This window comes from Physella acuta, unplaced genomic scaffold (assembly GCF_028476545.2).
Source record: "Physella acuta isolate Inbredline_101_S28 unplaced genomic scaffold, ASM2847654v3 ptg000620l, whole genome shotgun sequence".
NCBI lineage: Eukaryota > Metazoa > Mollusca > Gastropoda > Physidae > Physella > Physella acuta.
In genome coordinates this window covers 251,897-269,362 of record NW_026732139.1, presented here as the reverse complement: position 1 = coordinate 269,362, position 17,466 = coordinate 251,897, and the positions used below count along the sequence as shown (strand labels likewise).

General features: G+C 42.8%; 1 protein-coding gene across 1 annotated transcript in view; it reads left to right on the top strand.

The window, feature by feature from the left end:
• Nucleotides 1-241: 241 nt before the first annotated feature.
• LOC131947996 (potassium voltage-gated channel subfamily KQT member 1) overlaps nt 242-17,466 on the top strand; it is a 50,117-nt gene continuing 32,892 nt past the window's right edge. The window contains exon 1 of the mRNA XM_059309438.1: nt 242-844. Coding sequence (XP_059165421.1) covers nt 351-844 — 494 coding nt within the window. The 5' untranslated portion in view covers nt 242-350. The remainder of the gene's footprint in view (nt 845-17,466) is intronic.

The following is a 17,466-nucleotide window of genomic DNA, read 5'->3' as shown; positions in this document are numbered from 1 at the left end:
TTATGGACAGTGATGGGAAGGGGTTGGCTAAGCTACTTCGCATAGTTTTGGACCATAAAGCTGTGTACCAAACAAATAAAAACTGTGCAGTGTGTGCTAGCTACCACAAGTCTGGAGTTTTGCCTGAAGGTTGTGACGAACATTTCTAAGCTTTTTTCCATCAAATGTTGGATTAGAAGGATTTTGAGAAATTCTTGAGTATCAGCTGTGTAAGGATACATTTTTTTCGTGTTTATTTAAATAAAAATATTCCCATACCTTCTACGTGACCTAACCATGGGCCCAACTGGCCTGAGTTTTGTGCCCCAGATGACGTCATCTACCCCACCCCCAGTCGGGACCTGGGCAGGATGAGCGCCAGACCCGAGTCGGACGATGCCTCGTCTCGCATGATGCTCTCCGTGGGCCGAGCCCAGGGCGACGCCGACGACCGGAGGGATGGCGACAGCAACAGCAGCTTCGGCGGCAAGGGCGGGGAGGACGAGGAGGCCAGCAGCCGCAAGCAGTACCGGCTTTCCCCCAGCACCCCCGAGGCGCCGGCCGCCCCGAGCACCCGCGTTAACATCAAGCGGCTGCTCAAGCGGAGCAAGTCGACCAAGAACGGCTACCCAGGCATGTTTTCCCACTCGCTGGAGGTCGAGTACTCGCCCTCGTCCTCGTGCACGTACCCGCCCTCGATCGAGGCCCGGGGGTTGAACGCCACGGTGGACCGGACCTACAACAAGATGCTAGAGAGCAAGATCGTCTCCTCCCGTCTGCACGCCAAGACCTCCGTGCAGGGGAGGATCTACAACTTCCTGGAGCGACCCACGGGCTGGAAGTGCTTTATATATCATTTCACAGTGTAAGTCAGATCTTTTTATTTATATGTATTGATGTTCTCACTGTGGCCATTTCAAGCCTTTAAGTATAGTAGTGTCTTACACTGTCTAACGGTGTCTTTGTTTTAAGTCTAATGGCGGGAAAGTGTTCTATATCATTATACAGCCCTATACTTTGAAAAAAAAAGTTAAGCTTAAGTTTAATGGCTTTTTGATGACTAAAAGATGTCCACTGTACATTCTTTATTCACACTACCTTACGAGAAGCTCCATGCTGTTTTGTTTTTTAATCTCATGTACAACATCGCCGTCCCGCGAGATTTTATTCAGGGGAAGTCACTGTAGAATTTACGCATGTTCTAAGTAATCTGTTGTTGTTATAGTTATATCAAACTTATTTGGTGGTGTGTGGGGGGGGGGGGGTGCTAGATCTGTAGCTTTATACCGCAGGTGCCGTCAGTTTCAGCTCATTCAGTTTTTAAAACTTGCTTCTCACTTTTGTTTAGTTTTGATGACGCATGAACAGGTAGGTCGATTTGTAGATCTATGTTCGATTGTATAATGGAAGTGAAAACGTGTGCGTGCTGACCCAAGACAACTAAAGAGTGCTAGCTTGGTAGGTACATCTTGCTCTAGTGTTGTAGGTACCCTAAGCTCACGAGTTGGGTAGGTACATCTGGCACTAGTTTTGACGGTGCCCTAAGCCCGGCTCACGAGTTTTCTCACGTGCTGCGTATTGCCGCCACCTTGTATTTTACCTTCTGCTCGCGTTTCCTACCTGGCATATCTCAGGTGTCACGTGATGATGTAACATACGGCGTGGGTGAAGGTCAGGAGGTGATCCTATCACGTGATGAGGCAACACGCGCGGTGGGTGGAGATCGACCTGTGCGCATCTGTGGTGAGCAGTGCACGTGACCTCGGTGTGTCGTGTGCCCTCTCCTACAACATCTCACATATCTACACCATGGTACAAGATCCCACGTGACCTACACCACGGTACAAAATCCCACGTGACCTACACCATGGTACAACATTCCACGTGACCTACACCATGATACAACATCCCACGTGACCTACACAATGATACAACATCCCACGTGACCTACACCATGGTACAACATCCCACGTGACCTACACCATGGTACAACATCCCACGTGACCTACACCATGGTACAACATCCCACGTGACCTACACCATGGTACAACATCCCACGTGACCTACACCATGGTACAACATCCCACGTGACCTACACCATGGTACAACATCCCACGTGACCTACACCATGGTACAACATCCCACGTGACTCACATCATGGTACAACATCCCACGTGACCTACACCACGGTACTACATCCCACGTGACCTACACCACGGTACAACATCCCACGTGACCTACACCATGGTACATCCCACGTGACTTACACCATGGTACAACATCCCACGTGACCTACACCATGGTACAACATCCCACATGACCTACACCATTGTACAACATCCCACGTGACCTACACCATGGTACATCCCACGTGACTTACACCATGGTACAATATCCCACGTGACCTACACCATGGTACAACACCCCACATGACCTACACCATGGTACAACATCCCACGTGACCTACACCATGGTACAACATCCCACGTGACCTACACCATGGTACAACATCCCACGTGACCTACAGCATGGTACATCCCACGTGACTTACACCATGGTACAACATCCCACATGACCTACACCATGGTACAACATCCCACATGACCTACACCATGGTACAACATCCCACGTGACCTACACCATGGTACAACATCCCACGTGACCTACACCATGGTACAACATCCCACGTGACCTACACCATGGTACATCCCACGTGACTTACACCATGGTACAACATCCCACGTGACCTACACCATGGTACAACATCCCACATGACCTACACCATGGTACAACATCCCACATGACCTACACCATTGTACAACATCCCACGTGACCTACACCATGGTACATCCCACGTGACTTACACCATGGTACAATATCCCACGTGACCTACACCATGGTACAACACCCCACATGACCTACACCATGGTACAACATCCCACGTGACCTACACCATGGTACAACATCCCACGTGACCTACACCATGGTACAACATCCCACGTGACCTACACCATGGTACATCCCACGTGACCTACACCATGGTACAACATCCCACATGATCTACACCATGGTACAACATCCCACATGACCTACACCATGGTACAACATCCCACGTGACCTACATCATTTTACAACATCCCACGTGACCTACACCATGGTACATCCCACATGACCTACACCATGGTACAACATCCCACGTGACCTACACCATGGTACAACATCCCACATGACCTACACCATGGTACAACATCCCACGTGACCTACACCATGGTACAACATCCCACGTGACCACACCATGGTACAACATACCACGTGACCTACACCATGGTACAACATACCACGTGACCTACACCATGGTACAACATACCACGTGACCTACACCATGGTACAACATACCACGTGACCTACACCATGGTACAGCATCCCACGTGACCTACACCGTGGTACAGCATCCCACGTGACCTACATCATTTTACAACATCCCACGTGACCTACACCATGGTACAGCATCCCACGTGACCTACATCATTTTACAACATCCCACGTGACCTACACCATGGTACAACATCCCACGTGACCTACACCATGGTACAACATCCCACGTGACCTACACCATGGTACAACATCCCACGTGACCTACATCATGGTACAACATTCCTTGCCGTCAACACACCTGGTCTTGCGCTGATTTACTACTCACGGAGCGACAGCCGCTGCCGTCAAAAAACATTCTCAGCCTACTGTTCGAGGTTCGGATCCTAGCTAGCCTAGGGGAACAAAACTTTTCTAAGTAAAGATTGCACACACAATTTTATAGTTACTGAATTGGTAAAATGTCCACGACAAGATTTTGTTAAACGGCTGGAATAGTTTAACACAGAATAGAAATACATAGCAAAAAAGATTAACTGGTTGTCTATACAAAAAATTACGCAATTTAAACCAAATTTTAACCCCCGTCCCTATCGCCAGTCTTTCACAACCCACACCCACGCACCTGGAATGGGGTCTCACTACCTCTGTTCATCAATTAATCGAGATGATTCTATCTTCTCTGTGCCAACCTTCTTGACATTATCTGAAAGCAGTTATGATTTTAAATATAGTAATTGATGTGAGTTTAGGTATTTGATCGTATTTCATTATGTACCTAACTACAGAAAACAAAACCTTTTTCTATTTCAAGAAATCTAAACCTTACTAACAATATCACATAAAAAAATTCTCTTTATTCCTTACTAACAATGTCACACAGAAAAATTCTCTATATTCTTTACTAACAAAATCAAATAGAAAAATTCTCTTTATTCCTTACTAACAATATCACATTGCAGAAAATCTATTGAAAAAAAATCTATTCCTTCCTCTCTACAACATCTTGGCTATCTGTCTCATTATCATGTTCCAACATTGGCTATCTGTCTCTATCATGTTCCAACATTGGCTATCTGTCTCTCTATCATGTTCCAACATTGGCTATCTGTCTCTATATCATGTTCCAACATTGGCTATCTGTCTCTATCATGTTCCAACATTGGCTATCTGTCTCTCTATCATGTTCCAACATTGGCTATCTGTCTCTGTATCATGTTCCAACATTGGCTATCTGTCTCTCTCATGTTCCAACATTGGCTATCTGTCTCTATCATGTTCCAACATTGGCTATCTGTCTCTATCATGTTCCAACATTGGCTATCTGTCTCTATCATGTTCCAACATTGGCTATCTGTCTCTATCATGTTCCAACATTGGCTATCTGTCTCTCTATCATGTTCCAACATTGGCTATCTGTCTCTCTATCATGTTCCAACATTGGCTATCTGTCTCTATCATGTTCCAACATTGGCTATCTGTCTCTCTATCATGTTCCAACATTGGCTATCTGTCTCTATCATGTTCCAACATTGGCTATCTGTCTCTCTATCATGTTCCAACTATGGCTATCTGTCTCTATCATGTTCCAACATTGGCTATCTGTCTCTATCATGTTCCAACATTGGCTATCTGTCTCTCTATCATGTTCCAACATTGGCTATCTGTCTCTCTATCATGTTCCAACATTGGCTATCTGTCGCTATCATGTTCCAACATTGGCTATCTGTCTCTATCATGTTCCAACATTGGCTATCTGTCTCTCTATCATGTTCCAACATTGGCTATCTGTCGCTATCATGTTCCAACATTGGCTATCTGTTTCTCTATCATGTTCCAACATTGGCTATCTGTCGCTATCATGTTCCAACATTGGCTATCTGTCTCTATCATGTTCCAACATTGGCTATCTGTCTCTCTATCATGTTCCAACATTGGCTATCTGTCTCTATCATGTTCCAACAAGACCTGCATTACACAAGATCTTAACACAGGGTCTTAAAGTCATTTGTAAAAGTCATTTGTAAAAGTCACCTCTGGTAGCCAACGTTGCCTTTCCCCCCCCCCCTCCCCCTTGTCCTGCTCTACCGTGGATCAAATGCCAAAGGTTTTATCTCATTACCCGCCCCTTCTCTCCTTTTGTTCTTTCTCCCGTTTCGTCATTCATTCCTCCCACTTTTGTTTCAGCGTGAGCCACTCTGTTTAACAATCGGTCTAGATTTCAGTTAACTTTACGTCCAGTTAAACATTCAGTTAAACATTCAGTTGAGCATTCAGTTAAACATTCAGTTGAGCATTCAGTTAAACATTCAGTTGAACATTCAGTTAACTTTACATTCCGTTAAACATCCGGTACAGTTAAACGCTCAATTCTGTTAAATATTGATTTCAGCATCATCTGAACACTTGAACACCAAGCTAAACACCTAGGCAACACCGTATTAAAATATTTTAAGACAGTTTAACTTCGTCTGCCATCACGTGATTGGCTATCTATAGATGACGTCACACTTCTAGGAATGGGGGGGGGGCTTTATTTTGGGATGGTGTGTGACGAAGCAGAGGTGGGGAGGGGGTTCAAAAAACGTCACGTCAATAAAACAAAAATATTCTGTATTTGGAAGTGGATTTGTAACACATTTTTACTTTTATTCTGAGAAATGTACGGTCAAAACATCTTGCGGTATTTTACCAACGCCCATTTTAAACTATGGCAAATACACATTAAAAGTTTGGCCAAACTACACTAAACTAATGGAGGCGAGCGAGTTGACGAGATTCCTTCCATAATGTTGTTGACATGGAATAAAAACGTGCTTTTTAGATTTAGACCGTAAAAAAAAAAATTAAAAAAAAAAAAACTTAAGCCTAAAATTAATTTAGAAATTTTATATTTTTAGAATAAATGCTATAAAAGTTGCAAATTCAGAGAACTTGAAAATAATTTGTTGAGTTTAAGGCTACATTTCTATTTATTTTCATCAAGCCTAAGTTATAACCGGATGTTTCACTTTCGTAAGACAAATATTGATTGGCTGTACAGTAACTTAGTGATCGATAACTATTTGTTTACAAAACTTTGCAGATCAAGTTTTTAAATGACAATGCAAATTTAAAACCCCATGACCTAGTTTTCTATTTTTAGCTTACAATGTGTACAATAAAATCAATGGCGGCCTATCCAATAGCAGGATGCCATTGTTTATGTCGCCATTACACGTGAAACCCAGATTGTTTTTGCTTTTTTTAAAATTTTTATTTAGTTACCGAAAATATTATAAACATCAAATACATCCAATCTTTAGTAAAGTCCGAAAAAAACCAGAGAGACAGGATTTTATAACCATATTAATTGTAACTACGCTGTGCATGATTTTTAAATGAATTTATACACCTCTCAAATACCTTTGAGACTTTTCTCGCTGGTGTCCATTTGTAGATTTTGTTCCAAACATGTTGGAAGGTATGGCAAAATCCGGGGATGATTTCTAAAAAGTACTTGAAAAATTGGCCAAACTATATCAGAATATTTTAGCCAACTCCATTGGCCAAGATGGAAGATGTGGCCAGACTACATTCAAAATAGTTTCCCAACCCCATTGGCCCAAATGAAAAAAAATGTGGCCCATCCCCACGAGGCCACCAATCCCACCGTGGGGCCAGGCTCCTGTTCTCCCCCTCCCCCCCCCCCCCCCACAACACAACAAATAAAGTCTAAAACATGGCGGAACAGACAGTTAAATAATGACCAGTGAAGTTGGAGCTCTGGGGTCACGTGATGCGGTCATCAATCGAGCTCCGGTCGCGAGGTAAATAACTGGGCTATTAATCCGGTGCTCCGTTACGTTTCGGGCTGGTGAAGGGTGTGTTTTGGCTTTCATTAGAAGTTAATTGTTGGGTTTTCAACTTTGTTGGTTTTTTTGGTGTTATTGGTTTTTTAATGTTGTTGTTTTTTAACGTTGTTGCTTTTACTTTCTCGTATACGAAGTAGGCCTATTGAGGAAGTACTGTAATCATGCGAAAAATTGAAATCGAGATTTTCACAAATCTCGACGTTTTACGTCTCCCTGAGTTGGAAAAACATAGTTTTGCAATTTGGTCCCTATCTCTGTGTGTGTATGTATGTATGTGTATGTATGTCTGTATGAGAACCCTATAACTTAAGTACCGTTACAGCTATGTTGATGAATTTCATATATAAGTATTATATCAAATTTTCATCAATTTCCGGTAACCGGAAGTGGAATGTATTCTACATTTGGTTTTCATTGGGATGAATATTATCAGTTTAAAGTGGTAGGTTTAGTACTAGAGTTTTTTAATCTGGGGGGGGGGGGGTAGTTGTGATATTATATTCACGTGTGTTACCGTGGAGGCTAAGGTTCCAGCTAGGAATAGGGATAGCATTGACATAAGAAAGTGATGCCAGTTGACTGTTGACTATTAGCAGCAGGAAACGTAGCTTACAGCATTATAGGCATTACGAGAAACTGGCTGCTGTTACTGGTGGATGAATGTCGGAAAATTATTTGTATTTTTTTCTCAAGCTGGTGCTTTTTTGTTGGTGTTGTTGGTGTTGTTCTGTAGTTGTTGTTTCGTCAAATTATGTCGCTATAAATTGTTAGTAGAGTATCCCTAATGTGACATAATAGGCTTTTCCAAACATGTGTGTGTTCGGTCGGTGGTCGGTGTATAACACCAGCTATGGTGTTGGATCTTTGTGTAAAGAGCTTCTAATCTTGCCTTAGTTCGTACACGATAGAAAAGATTTACGTTACTTCACATCGCGGATCTAACCTCGATCATTTCGGTACTGGTCGTTTAGATTCGCTGTACCTACACATTCCAGCCAGAGGCGTAGCGACCCTTCCTGGCGCCCGGGGACAAACTTTCAATTTGGCGCCTCCCTCGGTAGCAAATTTTTAATTTGCACCCCCCCCCCCCTCATACTTTCGATTTGCACCCCCTCCCACCCCTCTCTAAAACTTTCGATTTGCACCCCCCCCCCCCTTTCAAACTATTTATAATGCAAAAATGCACCTAAAATGACATTTTAATTTGTTTTTACAACCCATTATGGCGCCCCCTAAGGTCGGCGCCCGGGGACATATGTACCCCCCCTGCCCCCCCCCCCCCATCGCTACGCCTCTGATTCCAACTACTGCTATTGTAATTAAACTCTCCAACATTCCATAAACCTAACATTATTCTTAACCCACCATTTCTAACACTAGATTTAGCACGTTATAGTTTTAGCAACATCCAATTCTAACAATAGCTGTAAGGGTTAAAGTATCATTACTATGAAACCCGATGTATGAGTATTTGGCTACGGCAAATCACAAAGAAAATCTTACCGCACTTTACACCAAAACGGTGCACACGTCAAGTCTACCCAAACGCACTTTTACCCACAAGATCCCCCGCACTACTGTGCGTACTAGCAGCGGCGCACTGAGCCCGTCTTTAATCACGTCTGTGAAGAGCTACCAGCGGGGCCGAGGCTAAACAAGCCCGCCGGTTTGTTAGTGGCCCGCATAAGCCCCCTGCCGGCGCTAATCAACTCAAAGTGCCGCGTCTCGGCCCTCGTCTGCGGGTTCGGTGCTTGTAGCTGGGTTGGTGACGACCTACACAGATTATAATGACGTCATCGGGGTATATTTAGTAGAACTTTTTAATATATTAGTTTGGACAAGTGACACATTTTCCGTTCAAAAATATGTTACTATCGCCAGAATTCTGCAAATTGAAGTTTCAAAATCTTTGCATTTTTTTATCATTTCCAGCTAGATAAAAAACTTGTTTGGTTATTTTTTATTAACAGGCCGATTTCGTTCGCTTAGCTCTGTCCATTATTGTTAATATTAGATGCATCGATATTCAAGTGCTAAAATGGAACACGTTTTTCTTTATATTACGCCCAAAAAGTGTGAAAATATCCAGAAGAATGCTTGAGAATTCACAAGTAGTAGGCATAAAAAAGTAGCACAGAATTTTTTTACATTTTCTGAAAATGTTACCAGAGGCGGCAGTATAGTCTAATGTTACCAGAGGCGGCAGTATAGTCTAATGTTACCAGAGGCGACAGTATAGTCTAATGTTACCAGAGGCGGCAGTATAGTCTAATGTTACCAGAGGCGGCAGTATAGTCTAATGTTACCAGAGGCGACAGTATAGTCTAATGTTACCAGAGGCGGCAGTATAGTCTAATGTTACCAGAGGCGGCAGTATAGTCTAATGTTACCAGAGGCGACAGTATAGTCTAATGTTACCAGAGGCGGCAGTATAGTCTAATGTTACCAGAGGCGACAGTATAGTCTAATGTTACCAGAGGCGGCAGTATAGTCTAATGTTACCAGAGGCGGCAGTATAGTCTAATGTTACCAGAGGCGGCAGTATAGACTAATGTTACAAATTATGGCAGTATAGTCTAATGTTACAAATTATGGCAATATAGTCTAATGTTACAAATGACGACAGTATAGACTAATGTTACAAATGACGGCAGTATATTATAATGTTACAAGTGACGGTAGTATAGGCTAATGTTACAGTATAGGCTAATGTTACGGTATAAGCTGATGTTTTATCTAAGCAGTCTTTAACTCCGGCAACACACGGAACTTATTAAGTCTGCAATATTGACATTTTGATTGATAACTTTTTCAATAAAATCCAGTTTATTAGCACTTAGTCTTTTTCAATGCACACACGACTTGCAAAAGCCAGAATAAAGGTCATAGGTCAAATAATCTTTTTCTGCTAGGCCAATTTTAAACTTCCATTATTGTATTTTGGGATCTTACTTCAGGATTTGAGATGCTAATATATTGGATCTAACTTCAGGATTTGAGATGTTAATATATTGGATCTAACTTCAGGATGTGAGATGCTAATATCTAACTTCAGGATCTGAGATGCTAAAGTATTGGATCTAACTTGAGGATGAGAGATGCTAATATCTTGGATCTTACTAACGAGTACGAGATGCTAATGAATTGGATCTACCATAGAGTGCGAGATGCATCGGATTTATCCAAAGTGTGTGAGGTGTAATGGACCTATCCAAAGACTTGCGAGGTATAATTAGTTCGACTAAACAGCGCGAGATGTATTGGATCTATCCAAAGAGTGCGAGATGCTAATGTATTGGATCTATCCAAAGACTTGCGAGGTGTATTGGATCTATCCAAAGACTTGCGAGGTGTATTGGATCTATCTAAAAAATGTGGGGCGTATTGGATCTATCCGAAGAATGCGAGATGTATTGGATTTTCTCAATGAGTGCGGGATGCTCATGTTTTAGATCTAACTTGTTGGTGTGAGACGCTAACGTTTGGGATCTAACCAAAAAAGAAAACAAGGCGAGATGGCTAATAAAATGTTGTTTTTTTTCCCGCTGACACAGACCACTCATAACAACAGCCCCCAACACCAGACGACCAGCCAGCCGTCCATTAGACGGGTAGCAGACCAGCAGGTCACGTGATGACTAGCGTTAAACCCTCCCATCTGAACCTAATCATAACCATTAGCCCATCCCCCCCCCCCCCTCTCCCCGCTGTCAGTACTCACGTGATGACAATAATTGAGGGTAACTCTGGCGAGGATACGCGGCAAACAAGAGAGGCGGGTTAGCTCCCCTGTGTTCTTGTAGCGTCCGGGACCTTGGGTGGTGTCTCATAACTCACGCCAGGGGGTGGGGGGAAGGGGGTATCGTGTGGTCACGTGACCAGTGTGCTCGATGACGTGCCGCTCTCGCCCCTCACACAATGGACGCGCGTATCGTATGTAAGGTCAGGTGGGTTAAAGGTCACAGGTCAGATTCATATGATCGTAAAAGTTGCATGCAAGATATGATTGAGTACATGGCAATCAGTATGTATGGACGGCCACAACACATTTGATTGGTCGAGCTTGGTGTAGGCTTGACCGTCACATTTAATAAACTGAGTTATTTCTATTTGGACGGTCTAAGTCTAGCTAGTGAAGACGATCTAATCCGAGTAGGATTGTCAAAATAAAAATGGATGGCCCTAAACGAATAGAGACGTTTAAAGAAATCTTGCCTGATATAAGCCAGCTAATGTACAATGTACGAGCGGTCCAAACAAATGAATACGGTCTGATAATAATTTGAAGTTTCAAATTTATTTGGAAAGGTCTAAAATAAATATAGTGTGGCATCCTCAACTTAACTAAAATTTTAACTAACTTCCAATATATCTATTTATTTATTTAATCAAACGCATTAGAAGCTTAATTTAACTCACTTCCTAATATATCAACCGGATTAGAAGCTTAACTATCTTCCAATATTAACCGCATTAGAAGCTTAACTAAAACAAATATATCTACCGGATTAGAAGTTCAACTAACTTCCTAATATATCAACCATATCAGCCGTATTAGAAGCTTAACTAAAACTAATATATCAACCGCTTTTAGAAGTTCAACTAACTTCCTAATATATCAACCAGACAATAAGTTTAACGAAATTCTTCAATTTGTCTGCTCCCCTTGTCAATGCTATCTCCCCCGGACCCCCCCCCCCCCGGTCTCATGTCCCCCCGTCTTGTAATAGCAAGTAATTTGTCACAATTTGTACGAGTCGTTCCTCAAATACAAATGTGTGAGTTACCGGACGCTCAATTATCGTTAGCTGGCTCCAGACGCTTGTTTTTATCTGTGTCTGCTATCGATATTTTCAGCAGGCGATATCGGTATTCTGGTTATTCTGTCACATTCCCTTGTAGTCACACCTTAATGTCACATTCCCTTGTGGTCACACCAAATGTCACATTCCCTTGTAGTCACACCCATGTCACATTCCCTTGTAGTCACAATGTCACATTCTCTTGTAGTCACACACAATGTCACATTCCCTTGTAGTAACACCTTAATGTCACATTCCCTTGTAGTCACACCTATTGTCACATTCCCTTGTAGTCACACCTATCGTCACATCCCCTTGTAGTCACAATGTCACATTCCCTCGTAATCACACCCAATGTCACATTCCCTTGCAGTCACAATGTCACATTCTCTTGTAGTCTCAGCTAATCTCACATTCCCTTGTAGTCACATTTAATGTCACATTCCCTTGAAGGTCACACGTATATTTTTAGATCACCCAACAGCTAACTCCCTACAATGGACAAGGCTGGTTCATCGTGACCTCTGTCATCCAACTACCCCTCTCATCCAGCAACACCTCTCATCGAAAAAACCCTCTCCAACAACCTCTTTTATTCAACAACCCCCCCCCCCCTCGTTCAACAAACCCCTTTCCAACAACCTCTCTTATCCAACAACCCCCCCCCTCGTCCAACAACCCGTCTCATCCAACATCCCCTGACATCCAACAACCAATCCTATAATCCATCACTCCCTCCCCCCCCCCCCTGAAGTTATATCTCTCCCGATCATGCCGTTCTATTGACACCGCCCAATATTTTCCCCCTCTTGTCTCCCCTGGCCCGATTAAAAGATTAAACAATAATCATGTCGCTTGTCTCCCATTAATGTGTACAGATGAAACAAGCGCATGCTACCAGCCAGCCCCTCGTTGGTTAGACGCTGTCACTGTGGGGTTTTTAAAACGCGAGTTGTCGGTCTTGATCCGCGTAGGTCGTCGGTCAACACAACGCCGGCTTCCGGCTTTTGGTAAATGTCGCTGCCGGTGCTAAAAGTGGCGGGATCCGTTCGGTGGGAGTCTGGTGTGAGGTGACGTTATCGGCAGTGTGACGTCACGAGTGGTCAATGTTATGTTGTTACAGGCTGGTCTGTGATATGAGATTTGAGGGAGAGGTCAGTGTAAATATACTGACATGTCGATGTTCTTTGTGAAGCGTTTAGCGAGACATATTGTCAGGAATTCATATTACGGAGTCGTATGTGACTAAACATTTTCCTATACACGAAGAGCATCAGATGACAACTGACATACAACAAAGTTAGCATCCACTCTTCCACCAATATACACCAAAGGTAACATCCACTCTTCCACCAAAGTAAGCATCCACTTTTCCACCCACATACACCAGTTAGCATACACCCTTCCACCCACATACACCAGTTAGCATACACCCTTCCACCCACATACACCAGTTAGCATACACCCTTCCACCCACATACACCAGTTAGCATCCACCCTTCCACCCACATACACCAGTTAGCATCCACCCTTCCACCCACATACACCAGTTAGCATCCACCCTTCCACCCACATACACCAGTTAGCATACACCCTTCCACCCACATACACCAGTTAGCATACACCCTTCCACTCACATACACCAGTTAGCATCCACCCTTCCACCCACATACACCAGTTAGCATACACCCTTCCACCCACATACACCAGTTAGCATACACCCTTCCACTCACATACACCAGTTAGCATCCACCCTTCCACCCACATACACCAGTTAGCATCCACCCTTCCACCCACATACACCAGTTAGCATACACCCTTCCACCCACATACACCAGTTAGCATACACCCTTCCACTCACATACACCAAAGTAAGCATCCACTCTTCCACCCACATACACCAAAGTAAGCATCCACCCTTCCACCCACATACACCAAAGTCAACATTCACTCTTCCATCCACATACACCAAAGTTAACATCCACTCTTCCACCCACATACACCAAAGTTAACATCCACTCTTCCACCCACATACACCAAAGTTAGTATCCACTCTTCCACCAAAGTTAACATCCACCCTTCCACCCACATACACCAAAGTCAACATTCACTCTTCCACGAACATACACCAGTCAACATCCACTCTTCCACCCACATACACCAAAGTTAACATCCACTCTTCCACCCACATACACCAAAGTTAACATCCACTCTTCCACCCACATACACCAAAGTTAGTATCCACCCTTCCACCCACATACACCAAAGTCAACATTCACTCTTCCACGAACATACACCAGTCAACATCCACTCTTCCACCCACATACACCAAAGTAAACATCCACTCTTCCACCCACATACACCAAAGTCAACATCCACTCTTCCACCAACATACCAGATAGCATCCACTGTTCCACCCACTAACACCAGTGTCTTATAGATATCGCCATATTGAATGTTCTATTTAAACTTCTAGAAAGGAGAGGTTGAGTGTGACATATTAAACTGAAATGCAAGGTTTCAACGAATCAATTTGATCGCCTGTATTGAAGCAGACGAACGTAGCATCTTACGTAACCCTGGAGACGAAACAACGCTATAAATAAAGCGGAGAGGGGAGATAATGCTAAATCTCTAGTTACATATTCAAAATTGGAAGAAAAAAAATAGAAATTCAATATTTTAAACAAATGTGAATAATAAATTGTAAAACGGGTAAAGATAAAATAAAGCAAGCTTGAAGTAATTTTTTACATTTCAGTTATGTCACAAATGACCCGGCTAAGCAATAGAAAACTAAAATTAGATTTGATGTTAGCGTGTTATCTATTGTCCAGATTGATAATTTCTCTTACATTTGTATAAAATCAAACAAATGTATTTTTTTTCTGAATGCAATTATTTCAAACAAAACCTTTGTCAATAGAGTTTCTGAGAGAGAAAATAAATTGGGGTCAGTTCAAACATTTTTTTTATATTTTTTTTTGTTTAAAATTTTACAGAAAGTGTTTGCACAGTGTCTATGTTGCTTGATGATGCTTATGAAGAAAATATATGTTAACATATTAAAACCTGACATTTTAGTTCACAACACCCCCTCCCCCTCACAAACACACACCCCAAAAAAATAAACAGCGACCCCAAGTTGGAGAATATCTCCAAGGCCAAACGCTTATTTCTATCCCTTATCTTTCAAAATTGATTTTACCGGCCTGTGTTTCAAATTTTAGGGGGGACGAAAAAAAATCCTTTAAAGGTTTGCCTTTAATTCACCTCTCTCGCGGGGCATAACTGGCGTCAAAATTCAATTCACACAACTCATTACGTGATAATGCATGGTGGGATTGTATTAATTCACGCATTTTCCGCTGGCGTTGTAGGACGGGGCGTGAATTAACAACCATTTCCGTGGTGTGCGGAAATTTGTGAGAGTAGGGGACGGTTCGGTGTGGATCTGGTAGGCTTTTAGTCGGCAGGGTGTTTGGGTAATTTGGTTGATGGGGGGAGGGGGAGGAGATTTTGAAACTAGGTGATGGTAAGGTCACCGCTGATGTTGGTCGGGTAATGGGTGGGTCTGCCAGTGTATCGGTCTGTAAATGTGTGGGTCTGTCAGTGTGTGGGTCTGTCAGTGTGTGGGTCTGTCAATGTGTGGGTCTGTCAATGTGTGGGTCTGTCTATGTGTGGGTCTGTCTATGTGTGGGTCTGTCAGTGTGTGGGTCTGTCCATGTGTGGGTCTGCCAGTGTGTGGGTCTGTCAATGTTTATCTGTCAGTGTGTGGCCTATCTACGTGTTGGTAGTCAAAATATTCATCATCATCATCATCTTTTTCATTGATGCCCAAGACACATGGAGCAGATGAAATCGAGTTCATCTGACCTCTACATACAGGCCAGTACAACGGGTAGTGTGGTCAACACCACGCCCAACCGCGTGAGTTTCCCCAACATGAGTCAAAATATGACTCACTCCTACTCTATTACGTCATATGTTGTGTATGCTTCAAACTGAATGTGACAAAACTTAGCAGTATGTCGTCACCAATGTCAACGAGTCATTGACGTCTGTGAATCTATCAATATTGGACCCCCCCATTCTTCTACTTTCACCTCCAGTTCCACTACCCCCCTTCCCCCCTCCCCCACCCCCCACCCCACCCCCCAGCCACCTAATCCACCATAGATGCTTAAATTACATCTCCGAGTGGCGCCATCTTCAGCATGTCTTTACATCCAATCAGCTGATTGGATTGGCAGCATGGGTTTACCAGCGCGTGACGTGACGTCACACAGACAAGATAAACCAATGATCGATGCGCGTTTCATCCTTCTTTTTTAACGCTTAATGGCTTCATACACTTGGAGAAACGAGAATTAGAAACTCATTTCCGGTTAGTTGTGTTTTACTTCAGCTTTTTTGTCTAGAGAAAATTAATCGATTCAAAAATTTATAAATGCGCTATTAATGGGAGAATTTTAGTAGTTAATCGCTGATGACATTAAGAAATTTCTCAGAAATGCTCATAAAAATGAATATATATATATATATATATATATATATATATATATATATATATATATATATATATATATATATATATATATATATATATATATATACATGTATATATATATATATATATGTATGTATATATATATATATATATGTGTGTGTGTGAGTGTGTGTGTGTGTGTGTGGGTAATTTCTTTCCACTCTGCATGTTGGGTGAGCCGTCTACCACAGCCTTGAAAAACCTAGGTTTCTCACATTGTTTCATTCTGTTTAAAGCTCTACCACTTTACCCTTACTTACTAAATATCCTTAGAAATACCACCTATTAGTCCCAATTCCTCATCCTTTGAAATACCATCTTACAGAATTGTTTGATTTTTCGGAGTCCGATCTTAGGACTTTGGACCTCTTCCGCCCGACCACGCCGTCTCCCATATACCACTTAAGAAATCTTAATTCCTTACCCTTTGACCTACCATCCAAACCATCCCAAACCCTTAACCCATGACTGACCAGCCAAAAAGTCCCGCTTCTACGACTTTTAATCGACAACCTAAAAATCACATTCCCTTATCCTTTGATAAAGCCTATCATCCAACTAATGACCATCCCGATCCCTTAACCCTTGACCCATCAACAAACCGCCCCCCCCCCCCCCCACCCTCATCCCTTGACCTTTGTTCTACCACCTACAGCTAATGAAATCACACACGTTTTTTTTTTTTTTCGTTCCACGGAATGGAATTACCCGCCGTCTATTTTTACATTAACTTGTCCACACCTATGTTTGGCTTCTCCCAGTCCTATCTGGCAAGTCAACTACTGGCTCCTGGCTACAAGTCCCAATTTTTCTGCTCGAAAGACCCGACAAATTGTCGTTTCATCTCGCGAGATGTCGTCTGATATTGTTATTTCGCCTCGTTTGTTCCCGTCTGTTGGTCGGACGGAGG